This window comes from Podarcis filfolensis, assembly GCF_964270895.1.
Source record: "Podarcis filfolensis genome assembly, chromosome: 2".
Taxonomy (NCBI): Eukaryota; Metazoa; Chordata; class Lepidosauria; order Squamata; family Lacertidae; genus Podarcis; species Podarcis filfolensis.
Genome location: NC_139605.1, coordinates 7,059,364 through 7,072,327, shown reverse-complemented (window position 1 = coordinate 7,072,327; position 12,964 = coordinate 7,059,364). Strand labels below are relative to the sequence as shown.

General features: G+C 47.9%; 1 protein-coding gene across 2 annotated transcripts; it reads right to left on the bottom strand.

Annotated features, from left to right (window-relative positions):
* Positions 1-790: 790 nt before the first annotated feature.
* On the bottom strand, positions 791-12,110 carry LOC310756555 (uncharacterized protein). Of its 2 annotated transcripts, XM_083600827.1 has the most exons (6): positions 11,898-12,110; positions 8,431-9,237; positions 6,892-7,065; positions 4,838-4,970; positions 3,395-3,646; positions 791-2,753 (listed from the first exon to the last, which is right to left on the bottom strand). In XM_083600827.1, the coding sequence occupies exons 2-6, from the start codon at positions 9,145-9,147 to the stop codon at positions 1,666-1,668; spliced, it is 2,364 nt and encodes a 787-aa protein (XP_083456953.1). In that variant the 5' UTR covers positions 9,148-9,237; positions 11,898-12,110; the 3' UTR covers positions 791-1,665. The 2 variants fall into 2 exon arrangements, with proteins under 2 accessions (XP_083456953.1, XP_083456954.1); XM_083600828.1 differs by lacking the exon at positions 6,892-7,065 and having other exon boundaries at positions 792-2,753.
* Positions 12,111-12,964: the final 854 nt, after the last annotated feature.

The window sequence follows — 12,964 nt, the reverse complement described above, 5'->3', positions numbered from 1 at the left end:
AAGCGGAGGCTGCCAAACAGACTTGAACCGGGGTACTGTTTAGTGGGGTTTGTACTGTGGGGAGCGTGTTGCTGTTAATTTTTTGTATCTCTGTTTTGCACATACAGTCGTACCTTGGAAGTCGAACGGCTTGCAAGTCGAACGCTTTGGCTCCCGAACGCTGCAAATACGGGAGTAAGTTTTCCGGTTTGTGAATGTTCTTTTGGAACCCAAAAGTCCGATGCAGCTTCTATTTCTTCCGATTGAATTGGAAGCTGTGCCTTGGTTTCTGAACGTTTTGGAAGTGGAATGGACTTCCGGAACAGATTCTGTTCAACTTCCAAGGTATGACTGTATACCCAAGCAAATGATCTGGAGTGCTCCGATATCTTCTTTCAGAGAGACTTAAATTGTGTTTTCCGTGCATCTCCACGGCACGTAACGGAGCTTGTGCACCATTTTTTGAAACTGAAGTTTTCAGTGTTCCTAAATCATAGAATCGTAGAGTTGGCAGGGACTGCGATGTTCACCTAGTCCAACCTCCTGCAAGGCAGGAAACTTTTGCCCAACACGTAGCTCAAACCCTGAGATTAAGAGTCCCATGCTGAGATATCCCAGCTGATAAGGCTTAGCTTTGGGGCACACAGAACAACTCCTCCCTGGTGTCACCATCTCCAGGGTAGCCCTAAGAGGCAATTATGAAGGTGCACCTCTTTACCCTGTACCCCTCTGGTACCTAAGAGGCGTGTTTGCAGGGCATACCCTATTCCTGCGATTGTAATCCAGTTTTGTTTTTTCTAAAAATTATTTATTAAATTTATATAGCATCCTTCATCGGAGGATCACAGGTTTACAGTATAAAAACAAAAAAATACATAACGTAATAAGAAACAAAACAATAACCCCCGCCCCAAAACACACACACACAGTTTCAAAGATAGGTAATTAACCAAAGGCCAGGGAAAAGAGAAACGTTTGAATTTTTAATTGTTGTAACCCACACTTGGACCTGCTAGCAAAGGGTAGGTAATAAATTTAATGATTTATTGAATTTCAATTAAATTTAATGATGATCATGATAATGATAATAATCTGCCGTGCCTTTGTTTTCAAACAGCTTAGTTCTCGAATGTTTTGGCTCCCGGACACGGCAAACCCAGAAGTGACTGTTCCGGTTTGCAGACTATTTTTGGAAGTCGAACATCCGACGGGGCTTCCGAATCGGAAGCCACACTTTGGTTTCCAAATGTTTTGGAAGTCGAACGGACTTCTGGAACGGATTCCGTTCAACTTCCAAGGTACAACTGTACAGTGGTACCTCTGGATGCGAACAGGATCCGTTCCGGAGCCCTGTTCACATCCTGAGTAAAACGTAAGATGCGTCTGTGCGTGCACAGGTCGCATTTTGTTGCTTCCGCGCATGCGCGTGACGTCATTTTGAGCATCTGCGCATGTGGCAAAACCCGGAAGTAAGGTTCCTGTGGTGCTTTTCCTCCGTTCATTCCAGGGAGAGTTCCGATTAACCAGCAAACCCCTAAGAGCAACCGAGGCAAGGTTTCTCCTCTGAGCGACGGCAAACAGCCGGAGACCCCCGGAACGACGAGCAGGCCAGCACCAGTTTACACGGCTTCCTCTGTGTGGGTTTTTCTCGCAAGATGCGAGTTCGAAACAAAGCTCTCCCCGCAGTCAAGAGCGCTCATGAGGCTTCTCCCTGACATGGACTCTGCCGTGCGCGAGGAGGAACCGCTTGCGGCTGAAGCATTTCCCGCAGTCCGCGCATTTGTGGGGCTTCTCGCCCGTGTGGGTCCGCCGGTGCGAGGTGAGGCCCGCGCTCCAGCCAAAGGTCTTCCCGCACTCGAAGCAGCGGTACGGCTTCTCCCCCGTGTGGATCCTGCGGTGCGAGGAGAGCTCGGCGCTCCGGCGGAAGCTCTTCCCGCAGTCGGGGCACTTGTGGGGCTTGTCCCGCTGGTGGATCCTCGCATGCTGGATGAGGTAGGAGACGCAGCTGAAGCGCTTGGCGCAGATGGAGCATTTGTGGAGCTTCTCCCCCGTGTGGCTCCTCTTGTGCTGCGCCAGCTGGGCGTTGCGCCCGAAGCTCTTCCCGCAGGCGAGACACTGGAAGGGCTTCTCCTTAGTGTGGATCCTCTCGTGGAAGATCAGGTGAGACCTCTGGCGGAAAGTCTTGGGGCAGGAGGCGCACTCGTAGGGCCTCTCGCCCGTGTGGGTCCGCCTGTGAAGGATGAGGTTGGAGCTGCAGGCGAAGCGCTTCCCGCACGTGGCGCACTTGTAGGGCCGGTCGCCCGTGTGCATGCGCCGGTGGCGCAGGAGGTACGAGTTGCAGCTGAAGCTCTTGCCGCAGGCAGCGCAGGCGTACGGCTTCTCGCCCGTGTGGATCCTCTCGTGCACCACCAGGTAGGAGTTGCAGCTGAAGCTCTTGCCGCAGGCGGCACAGCGGAAGGGCTTCTCCCCCGTGTGGATCCTCTCGTGGCGGATCAGGTGAGACTTATCCCGGAAGGTCTTGGGGCAGGAGGAGCACTGGTGGGGCTTCTTCTTCCCCTCGTGCATCTGCTGGTGCCGGGTCAGGTTGTCCTTGCGGCTGAGGCTCTTCCCGCACTCACTGCACCGGTAGGGTGCTTTCTGAGCCGGGGGTCTTTTGTGCCCCGAGAGCGGGGGGTCGTTTCCCGGGCACACGGGAGGGATCGGGTACCATTCCGCTCGCTCCAGGCTCCCCAGGCAACCGTGCTTCCCTTCGAACGCTCTCGCCTGCCTGCCATCTAACAGAACATGGGGAAAAGAAGGAAAGGAAAGAGGCATGTATGAGGACAGCGAGAACCAACCATCTAGAGTTCCCAGCAGTTGGTATTACTAGTATTTTTGCTTATTAATTTGCATGAAGCAAACGTAACATGAGGTATGACTGTATTTTCTCACAAGCAGTGGGTAATATTCAATCGCATTTTACTCTGAGTAGACCCGCTGATGAATGAAGCTAAGTTGGGTCCGTTAATTTTAAGTCGAGTAGGGACGTGGGTGGAGCTGTGGGTTAAACCACAGAGCCTAGGACATGCCGATCAGAAGGTTGGCGGTTCAAATCCCCGCAACGGGGTGAGCTCCTGTTGCTCGGTCCCAGCTCCTGCCCACCTAGCAGTTCAAAAGCACGTCAAAGTGTAAGTAGATAAATAGGTACCGCTCCAGCGGGAAGGTAAACGGCATTTCCGTGCGCTGCTCTGGTTCACCAGAAGCGGCTTAGTCATGCTGGCCACGTGACCCGGAAGCTGTACGCTGGCTCCCTCGGCCAATAAAGCGAGATGAGCACCGCAACCAGAGTTGGCCACGACTGGACCTAACGGTCAGGGGTCCCTTTACCTTTACCTAAGTCGAGTAACACCCATCGAATATGTGTCCCGTCTCTTACCGCTGGAGATTCTTTGCTGGACCGTGACATCGCCAACTTCATTGAGATCTCCTCTAAAAGGAATGGATCCACATGTGGTCTTCTCCAGGTTGATTTCCTGATGGCTCTCTCTCATGTGCTGATTCTCCTGCTTATTCCATGGGGAAATGCTCTGCTCTGCCCTCTCTGGAGACAGACCGAGGAGCCCCAACTGCTCCAGACCGCCTGGGGTGTATTTTGCTTCTTCGCAAGCGTCAACACAGCCTTCAGCGGCTAGGGAAAAAGAGAGTCATCCCAATCAGAAACGTGCGGTCAGCCCAGTGAAGAGCAGGGGCCAGGGGCAATGAAACCAGAATTTGAAGTGAGAATATCAGAAAAGGACCTTCATACGATAATCTTTATTCTCATTGTCCCAATGTACGTAGATTTCATTGTTCTGTATGGGACAATGACAATAAAGATATCACATACCGTATATCAAAATTGAAAAAAATCTACATCAGACATTAAAAAACCAACAAGCCTGCTATCCCAGCTATCCCAGCCTGGTTAGCCCCCTAAAAACTCTGATACCCCATTATTAAATACAATATATTCCCACAGAGACTACCTTACACTGTGTTTAAAACCAAAATCGCATTTGGATAGAAACTGTTTCTCAGGCAGCTAGTCCTAGTCTTTATAACCCTGTACCTTCTTCCAGAAGGCAGAAGCTGAAAGAGATCATTTCCGGGGTGCGCACTGTCCTGCGCTATCTCTGCAGCTTTCTTATGGCACCTGGAAGCATAGATTTGATCCAAGGTGGGAAGAGTGCGCCCAATTATTCTCTCCGCAGTCTTTACAACCCTGGAGAGCATTGTTTTTCCCCGAACGTGCAGCTCCCAAACCACACACACAGACCATAAGTTAATACACTCTCCACAGTACAATGGGAAAATGATTTCTGTTCTCACCCTGAAGCAAAGTTCTTAACCCGAGGCACTATTTCTGGGTTAGCGGAGTCTGTAACCTGAAGCGTCTGTAACCCAAGGTACCACTCTACTGGGCCGAGCCCTATCTGTGATTCCCAGCAGTACAGAACCATAGAGTTGGAAGGGGTCCCGGGGATCATCTAGTCCAACCCCCTGCAATGAGGGAATCTTTCTCCCAACGTGGGGCTTGAACCCACGACCCTGAGATGAAGAGTCTCAGGCTCTACCGACTGAGCTGCCTCCAGCAGTGCAGGTAGAGCATAGCCACCGTAGATAGTAGACACTGTTGGCTCCATGAATTTGGAGCTCCCAGATGGGGCTGAGGGGAGCTGGGAGCCCGACAGCGGCTTTCGCTGTTGGAGCTGAGCCTACAGAGCCTTGAACCCGCAACCTCCCAAGTGCCACTGAGCTGAGCTGCCCGATCCAAGGATTTTGAGCTCTGCTGGGATTTTCTCCACTCCCACCAGGAAGTCAGGCAGGTAACAATGCTCACCTATCAGACCGGCCTCTCCGCTGCCACAGTCCTCCTGCTTGGCTGCCATGCTGAGCTGTTTCTGGTCGGCATCTACAGGATCCTGGCTTGGCCCCGTGAAACTGACGGCCGCCTCCGCGAGGAGAGTCAGCACCTGGAAACAGGCGAGAGCAACAATTTAAAGCAGGGTGGACCAACCCGTAGTGATGTATGGAAGTGATGTATGGAAGTAGTGATGTATGGAAGTGAGAGCTGGACCATAAAGAAGGCTGATCACCAAAGAATTGATGCTTTTGAATTATGGTGCTGGAGGAGACTCTTGAGAGTCCCATGGACTGCAAAAAGCTCAAACGTATCCATTCTGAAGGAAATCAGCCCTGAGTGCTCACTGGAAGGACAGATCCTGAAGCTGAGGCTCCAGTACTTTGGCCACCTCATGAGAAGGGAAGACTCCCTGGAAAAGACCCTGATGTTGGGAAAGACGGAGGGCACCGGGAGAAGGGGACGACAGAGGACGAGATGGTTGGACAGTGTTCTCGAAGCTACAAACATGAGTCTGACCAAACTGCGGGAGGCAGTGGAAGACAGGAGTGCCTGGTCCATGGGGTCACGTAGAGTCGGACACGACTAAATGACTAAACAACAACAACAAGGACCAACCCGTATCCCGCGAGGCCTCTTTCGGCAGCCCTTGGCAACGTTGGAAGAAAAAACATCTTAAAGCCTAAAAAAGTTCATGTATGCCACCACAGCAGCAAGAATTCTTGTGGCGAGGAAGTGGAAAAACGAAACAATACCGACAATCACAGATTGGCAGATGCTCATGTTAGAATATTTACAACTAGCAAAACTGACGGGAAGAGTTAGAGGAGAATTGAACCAGAAACTATTTGGAGAATGGAGAATATTTAAGAATTATATAAGATCATATTGTACCAACCACACCATATTAGCAGAACTTGAGTGATACTTGTAAACCCAACAAATACCATTTGTGGAGTAGACGGGAACAATAGTAAAGAATATAAAACTGTGCGGTGGAAAACGATGACAGTATAAACAGTACAATGAGAATGGTTGGAAGACTCGTTTTGTCAGAAGTCTTTTTTATTTAAGTGTTTATTTAGGTATTAATTAGGAAGATTAAGTTTTTTTATGCACGTAAATCTGCTTTTTCTTCTTTCTTTTTTCTGTACTTTCTTCTTTTCTTTTTTCTTAATTTTTTTTCTTTAATTTTCTTTTTGTAGTATGAGATTGTAAATTCTTTGTAAATTCTTTGCATATGTGTGTAATTTAAATTAATAAAGATTATTTTAAAAATAATAATAATAAAAGTTATTTTTGTGTCATAGGTTGTTAACACACACACACATCTTTTGTGTATTAAATTGGTTTAACAATTAAATATATTAAACCTGTTGTGCATTTAACACACACACAATCTCTCTATAAATGGCATATATTGTATGATATGAAATATATTTTAGTTTATATTTTAATTTACATTACGGAAATTTAATTCAGGGTGCGGCCCACGAGTACAGTGCATAGCTGTCAACTTACAGATTTGAAAATAAGGGACCAGCAGCCAAAATAAGGGATTTTCTGGGCACAGGTATGTTTAACTTCTGAGCCCCTCCGAGCCAAAGGCAGAAAGCCCAGCCAGCAGCCAAACGAAGCCTCAAGCGATGGTTCCCACAGCACAGCAACCCGGCAAAGGGGATGCAGCAAGGGAAACCACCGTCACCTCTCCGCTGGGAAGCGCTTAGCAAAGGCAAGTCCCCAGGCAACACAGCCGATTTGATGGGCACAAGGCATGCAAGCTCCACCCCCCAGTCGTTCTTAGACTCCTTATTGGGTGAGCAACACAGCCAAACAACACAGTTGGAGCCTCCCTCCTCCCTGGCCGGCAGGGAGGGAGGGAGAGGAGCTGCTTCCTTTGAAACCCAGGGAATTTAAGGGACATCATCAATAAGGGACAGCGGCGGGACACGGCACTGGGATAAGGGAGTTTCCCGCCAAATAAGGGACGGTTGACAGCTATGGTACAGTGGTACCTTGGTTCTCAAACTCACATCTGCTCTAGAAGTCCGTTCGACTTCCAAAACGTTCGCAAACCGAGGCATGGCTTCTGACTGGCTGATTGGCCCTGGAAAGCTGCCTTCAGGTGTCTTCCAAAAGTCAGATAGTTGTTTATTTCCTTGACATCTGATTCTTGCTGCACACTTGGTCTGAGACGTTGGACCGCCCTGCCAGTACACTGATCAAAAAGTCACATTTCCCTAACACAACAGGTGACTAGAACGTTAAGACGACAGCATAATAATAATAAGGAAAACTGATGCAACATACTCCCTGCCTGCCTGCAACCTGATTTAGATCATTGATCCATCTAGCTGGAGGTCTTTCAGATGGAGGTCTCCCCCAGCCTGGGGGTCTGAATCTGGGACCTTCTGAAGGAAATGCTGACATTTTACCCCTGAGCTACGGTCTTTCCCCTACGCAAGGTCTTCTGCGCTGAGGTATACATGACTTGCACCATGTCCCTCTGCCGAAATTGGCCCACTCAGCCGCCTGAAACCTTCTCACCTGCTTCTCTTTCTTTTTTATATATAATTTTCATTGAATTTTCTGTTTTACAATTTAAAATCCTCATTTAAACATCCTTAAAATTTCAGCGACTTCCCTTCTTCTCTGTCCATGGTTCATTTTGCATAACATAAGTCCCTGAATATTTTACAAAAACTAAACCATTCAGCATTCCATTATTACATCCATCAAAATTTATTTACAAAATTTATCTGAATTCTCAAGTGTACACAATTCCCCCCCCCAATATATTCAATAAATGTTTTCCAATCTTCTCTAAACCTATGTTCTTCTTGTTCTCTTATTCTATATGTTAAGTCTGCAAGCTGTGCATATTCCATCAGCTTAAGTTGCCAATCGCTGGTTTTCCATTTTTGGGCTAACAAAACATGGGCCACAGTAGTGGCATACATAAATAACATTTTTTAACACCTGGGAATTTCCATCTGAAATATCCCCAACAAAAAGAACTCTGAGTTTTTTTGGGAAAGTGCTTTAGAACACTTTTTTCAATTAATTATGGATTATTTCCCAATACTCTTTTACCCTTTTACATGTCCACCACATGTGGAAGAAAGTTCCCTCCACCTCTTTGCATCTCCAGCACTTATCTGATTCAGCCTTAAAGATCTTAGCAAGCCTACTTGTAATCATTTTTACAAATTTACAGAAGGAGCGTCTCCACCCCCATCATTCTGCCCGGACACTGAGGCCCAGCGCCGAGGGCCTTCTGGCGGTTCCCTCACTGCAAGAAGCCAAGTTACAGGGAACCAGGCAAGGGCCTTCTCAGTGGTGGCACCTGCCTTGTGGAACGCCCTCCCGCCAGATGTCAAACAGAAGAACAACTACCAGACTTTTAGAAGACATCTGAAGGCAGCCCTGTTTAGGGAAGCTTTTAATGTTTAACAGACCACTGTATTTTAATACTTTGTTGGAAGCCACCCAAGGTGGCTGGGGAGACCCAGCCAGATGGGCGGGGTATAAATAATAAATTATTATTATTATTATTATATTTTCCTCCTCACCTGCTTCTCCATCCTTTCGGCATCCTTCTGGAGGAAGTCCTCGGCCAGGGCCACCGCCTGGGCGCACGTCTCCGGCCCCCACTGCCTGACCCAGCTCTGGACATCGGCCGGAAGGATGGCCAGGAGCTGCTCCAGGACCAGCAGCTCCAGGATCTGCTCCTTGGAGTGCCTCTCGATCTTCAGCCACGCCTGGCACAGGTCCCGGAGCTGCCTATGGGCCCCCCTCGGCCCCTTGGCCTGCTGGTAGCAGAAGCCCCTGAAGCGCTGCCGCTGCTTCTCCCGCCTCAGGGCATCCCAGCGCAAGATGGCCGCCTTCACTTTCCCATAATCCTCTCTGTCTCGGGCTTCGAGTGCAAGGAAAGCCTGCTTGGCTCCACCGCCGAGGGCCGGCAGGAGCCGGGCTGCCCACTCCTCCCGGGGCCACTGGCAGGCTTCAGCCACTTGCTCAAAGGTGGCCAGGAAGGCCTTAGGGTCGCCCCATGGCTTGGGCTCCTCCGGCAACGGGCCAGTGGGGCTGAGGGGCTGAGGGGCCTCCACCATCTTCAGGAACTCCTGCCACTGGGCTTCCCAGTGTTGAAGCAAACCCTCACAGGGCTCTTGTTTAACTAAGGTTGCGTCGGGTGTTTTTTGGACGACTTCTCCAACGGTCTCATGGGGGTCTTTCCCGCTGCCGTCCAGCGCCTCCCCTTGCGGACAGCTTCCTGGGTCCATTTTCATGCCGGTTCCACCTTGGCTGGCAGCCCGAGGGACTCAAAGTAACCCAGAGAGTCGTGGCGGTTGATGCTGCCACATTCTAGGGGTAGCTCCCTGGGTATAGCAAAGAAAGATCACAGAATCGTAAAAAAAGGCAAGAATCTTTTGCCTGATGTGGGGCTCAAATCCGCAACCCTGAGATTAAGAGCTTCCTGGTCTGCTCCAGGTCTATTCAATTAAATGGATTTAGAAACCATTTAAGGTTTCAGAAATCCCTTAAGTGGTGTGTACCACGTACGATTAAATGAACAGGGTCTCTATTACAACAAAATTAGAACCTAAAAGCCAAGAATCTGGCAGAATTTAGAGCAAACCAATCAAAAGAAATGGGCCTAAGTTACTCATGGCCAGTGCTTTTTTTCCTAAAAAAAAAAGTTTAGGGGTGCTCTCATTTTGACTCAAGAAAATCACCATTTTATAGTTCAAATAAATACAGTAAATGGACAAAAGTACAAAGATTCACAAAATGTTTAGGGGTATGCGTACACCTGTGTATCCCCAGAAAAAAACACTGCTCATGGCCATAAACTGACATTTATTTTATGCATTGTACAAAATCATATCTTTTTTCGCTGCTGCATGATGAAATGCCAAGGCAGTGTTAAAACATAAAACACTGTGTTTTTTGTTTTTTTTAATAAAAAAGTAAAAGTGACCAGCTAATCCAGAACACAGTGGTACCTCTGGATACGAACGGCCCCCTTTGCGAATGGTTCGGGCTACGCACAAGGCAAACCTGGAAGTAAAGGTTTTCACCGCCCGCATCTGCGCAGAACAGTGCGCCTCTGGATACGAATGTTTCGGGGTAATAACAGACCCCCGGAATGAATTAAGTTCGTATTCAGAGGTACCACTGTAGAAATCAAACAGCTATAATGGCCTGTTAGCATAAAAAAACACAATGTCTTCAGGAAAAGTCAGGAAGTCAAAAGTGAGGATGTTTGCCAGACTCGCGCCCCTGTACACATATATATCAGGATCATGGACCACTTATGAACGCCATTTCCAACTCCTCGAAAGATTCCATCAATGGTGTCTCCGGAAAAAATTACACATCACTTGGGAAGTCAGGCGAAATAATGCCAGTGTACTGGAAGAAGCAAAGATCACCAGTGTTGAAGCAATTATTCTTCAACATCCATCAACTTCGTTGGATTGGTCATGTTGTGCGGATGCCTGATTATCGTCTCCCAAAGCAACTACCGTATTTTTCGCCCTATAGGACGCACTTTTTCCCCTCCAAAAATGAAGGGGAAATGTGTGTGCGTCCTATGGGGCGAATGCAGGCTTTCGCACCGACCCTTCTCGCTCTCCAGGCTTCAGGAAACTATCCCCCCAGCCCGGCAAGCTCCCGTTCTGGGGGCTGGGGTCGGGGGAAGCTCGGGCTTCCCCCGCCCCAGCCCTGCGCCTGGGGGGGAGGGAAAATAATTTTCCCCCCCCTTTATTCCCCCCCCCCCAAATCTAGGTGCATCCTATGGGCCGGTGCGTCCTATAGGGCGAAAAATACGGTACTCCCTTCCAAACTTAAAAATGGAAAGCGTAATGCTGGTGGTCAACAAAAGAGGTTCAAAGACTCTCTCAAGGCAAATCTAAAAAAATGTAGTATACACACTGACAACTGGGAAACACTGGCCTGCGAGCGCTCCAGTTGGAGAACAGCCTTTACCAAAGGTGCCATGGACTTTGAAGACACTCGAACTCAGGACGAAAGGGAGAAACTAGCTAAGAGGAAGGCACGTTTGGCAAATCCACACAGTGATCAACTCCTGCCCGGAAACCAATGTCCCCACTGTGGAAGGATGTGCGGATCCAGAATTAGCCTCCAGAGTCACTTATGGACTCACTGTTAAAACTGTGTTTATGGAAGAAAATCTTACTTGGCTACAAGTGATCGCCGAAGAAGATATATCAGGATCAGACCGCTACCCACAAAGTATCCTGGGAACTATAATTTGTTAACGGTGCTCAGAGTTTTAGGGCATCCCCTATTCTCTCCTTGTTGTGCTACAATTCCCAGAGTCGAAAGGGGCCCTGGGGGTTGTGAAGTAATTATAATTGCACCGTTGTTGCCTCCTAAATAAGGAGCCAAGGCATAGGGCAGAAGAGGCTCTGCTAACATCATGGCAAAGGCCCCAAAGATGCTGGCTAGTGGTCCCTCCATGCCACTTAAATGCCCAAACCTGTAAAACAACCTAAACAACATGTCACTAGATAAGGCAGGAGGCTGTTCTGTGCATTGTGTTGCTTCTTCCCTTTCAAGCTGACGCAGTTTGCAAAGTCAACACAAATCAATTCTTCGCCGTCTCCTTGACAACTCATCATTTGAGGCCAGGACAATAGGGACGATTATCATTCATAACAACAACAACGACAACAACGCAGCACCTTTTCAAGCAATAATACAGCTGCATGGTTGTCTCCATAAGAATAAATATGATTTGGACACAATGGAGGACTGTAAGTTGGATTGACCTAAAATATGCAGCTAAAAAGGTTACTTACAAGAACCCATGGAGTGTGTGGGGGGCAGTCCTAAGATTCGGAAGAATCTTGTGTAAAATTCTAGTATGTGCAAGAATATTATTTGTGTGAACGAATTTGTAAAATCAAATAATACGCAGGAATAAATATGATTATACAGCAGCACAGGCGTCAAATAAAACAACGGTAACACAGCATCAACATGACAATATAGCAGCATTGCCTATTCCAACCTTTTCAAGTGACTTCTTCTAATAGCAATAATAATACGGCAGCATAGTCGTCTGGCGCACCTTTTCAGCGGCGGTTTGCTGTGCAGAAATCTGCAAAGGAGCCTTTTCCCCAGCCCACCACTCTCCTCCCCAAACGGGAACACGCGACCCTCCCCTAGATGCTGGGAGCGGGGGAGGAACCCCCTGATTGTCTCTTTCGCTAATTAGCGCCCCCCCCCCAGTCCCGTTTCCTCCCCGGGAATCTCCGTGCACCAAACCAGGCGCGCAACGCGTGCACAAACACACACACACACACTTTTCCTGGCGAGGGGGGAGAGGGACAGCTGCGTTGAAAAGCACCCCGCGTTGCAGCGTCCTTGCTAGGAATCGCAGCCTCTTTCTGCTTTAACTCTTTGTGCATCTCTCTCTCTCTCCCTCCCTCTCTCTCTCTCACACACGCACCCCCCTATTTATGGCATTCATAGCCTCAAGGGTATTTTTCATTTCTTTTATATTTGTTTCATTTTTCATAACCCACAGCTATATTTTAGAACTCAGTCAGGAAAGCATGAAGCTCTTCATCTCAGGGTTGTGGGTTCGAGACCCAGCTTGGGCGAAACAATTCCTGCATTGTAGGGGGTCGGACTAGATGACCCTCATGGTCCCTTCCAACTCTACCATCCATATTTTTTTTTTAAAATAATTTTTATTAACTGGCCAATCACATCAAATTAAATCACATCACATAAATTCCAAATTACAAAGCCAAATTTTTAAATTTTGTTGGGGGAACCCATACTTCAAGATCCAAAGGGGGATTCAGATCATCTTCTTATTACTGCGTTAATGTCCAAATCAGTCCCAATCAGTCCAAACAAAATTCATAATTCTATCCAGTCTTATCTTGGTGTTTCCACATCATATCTTGTTCATATAATTTCTATTTTTCCTTTACGATCTCTTCTGTTAGTCTCCTTAAACCGATAAGCAAAATAATAATCCTGTGTGGATTTCCCGTTCCTCCACTAAGTCCAGATGGTTTCCATATATCTCCTTCGTAGATAACATCGCTGTTTCCATCATAAATT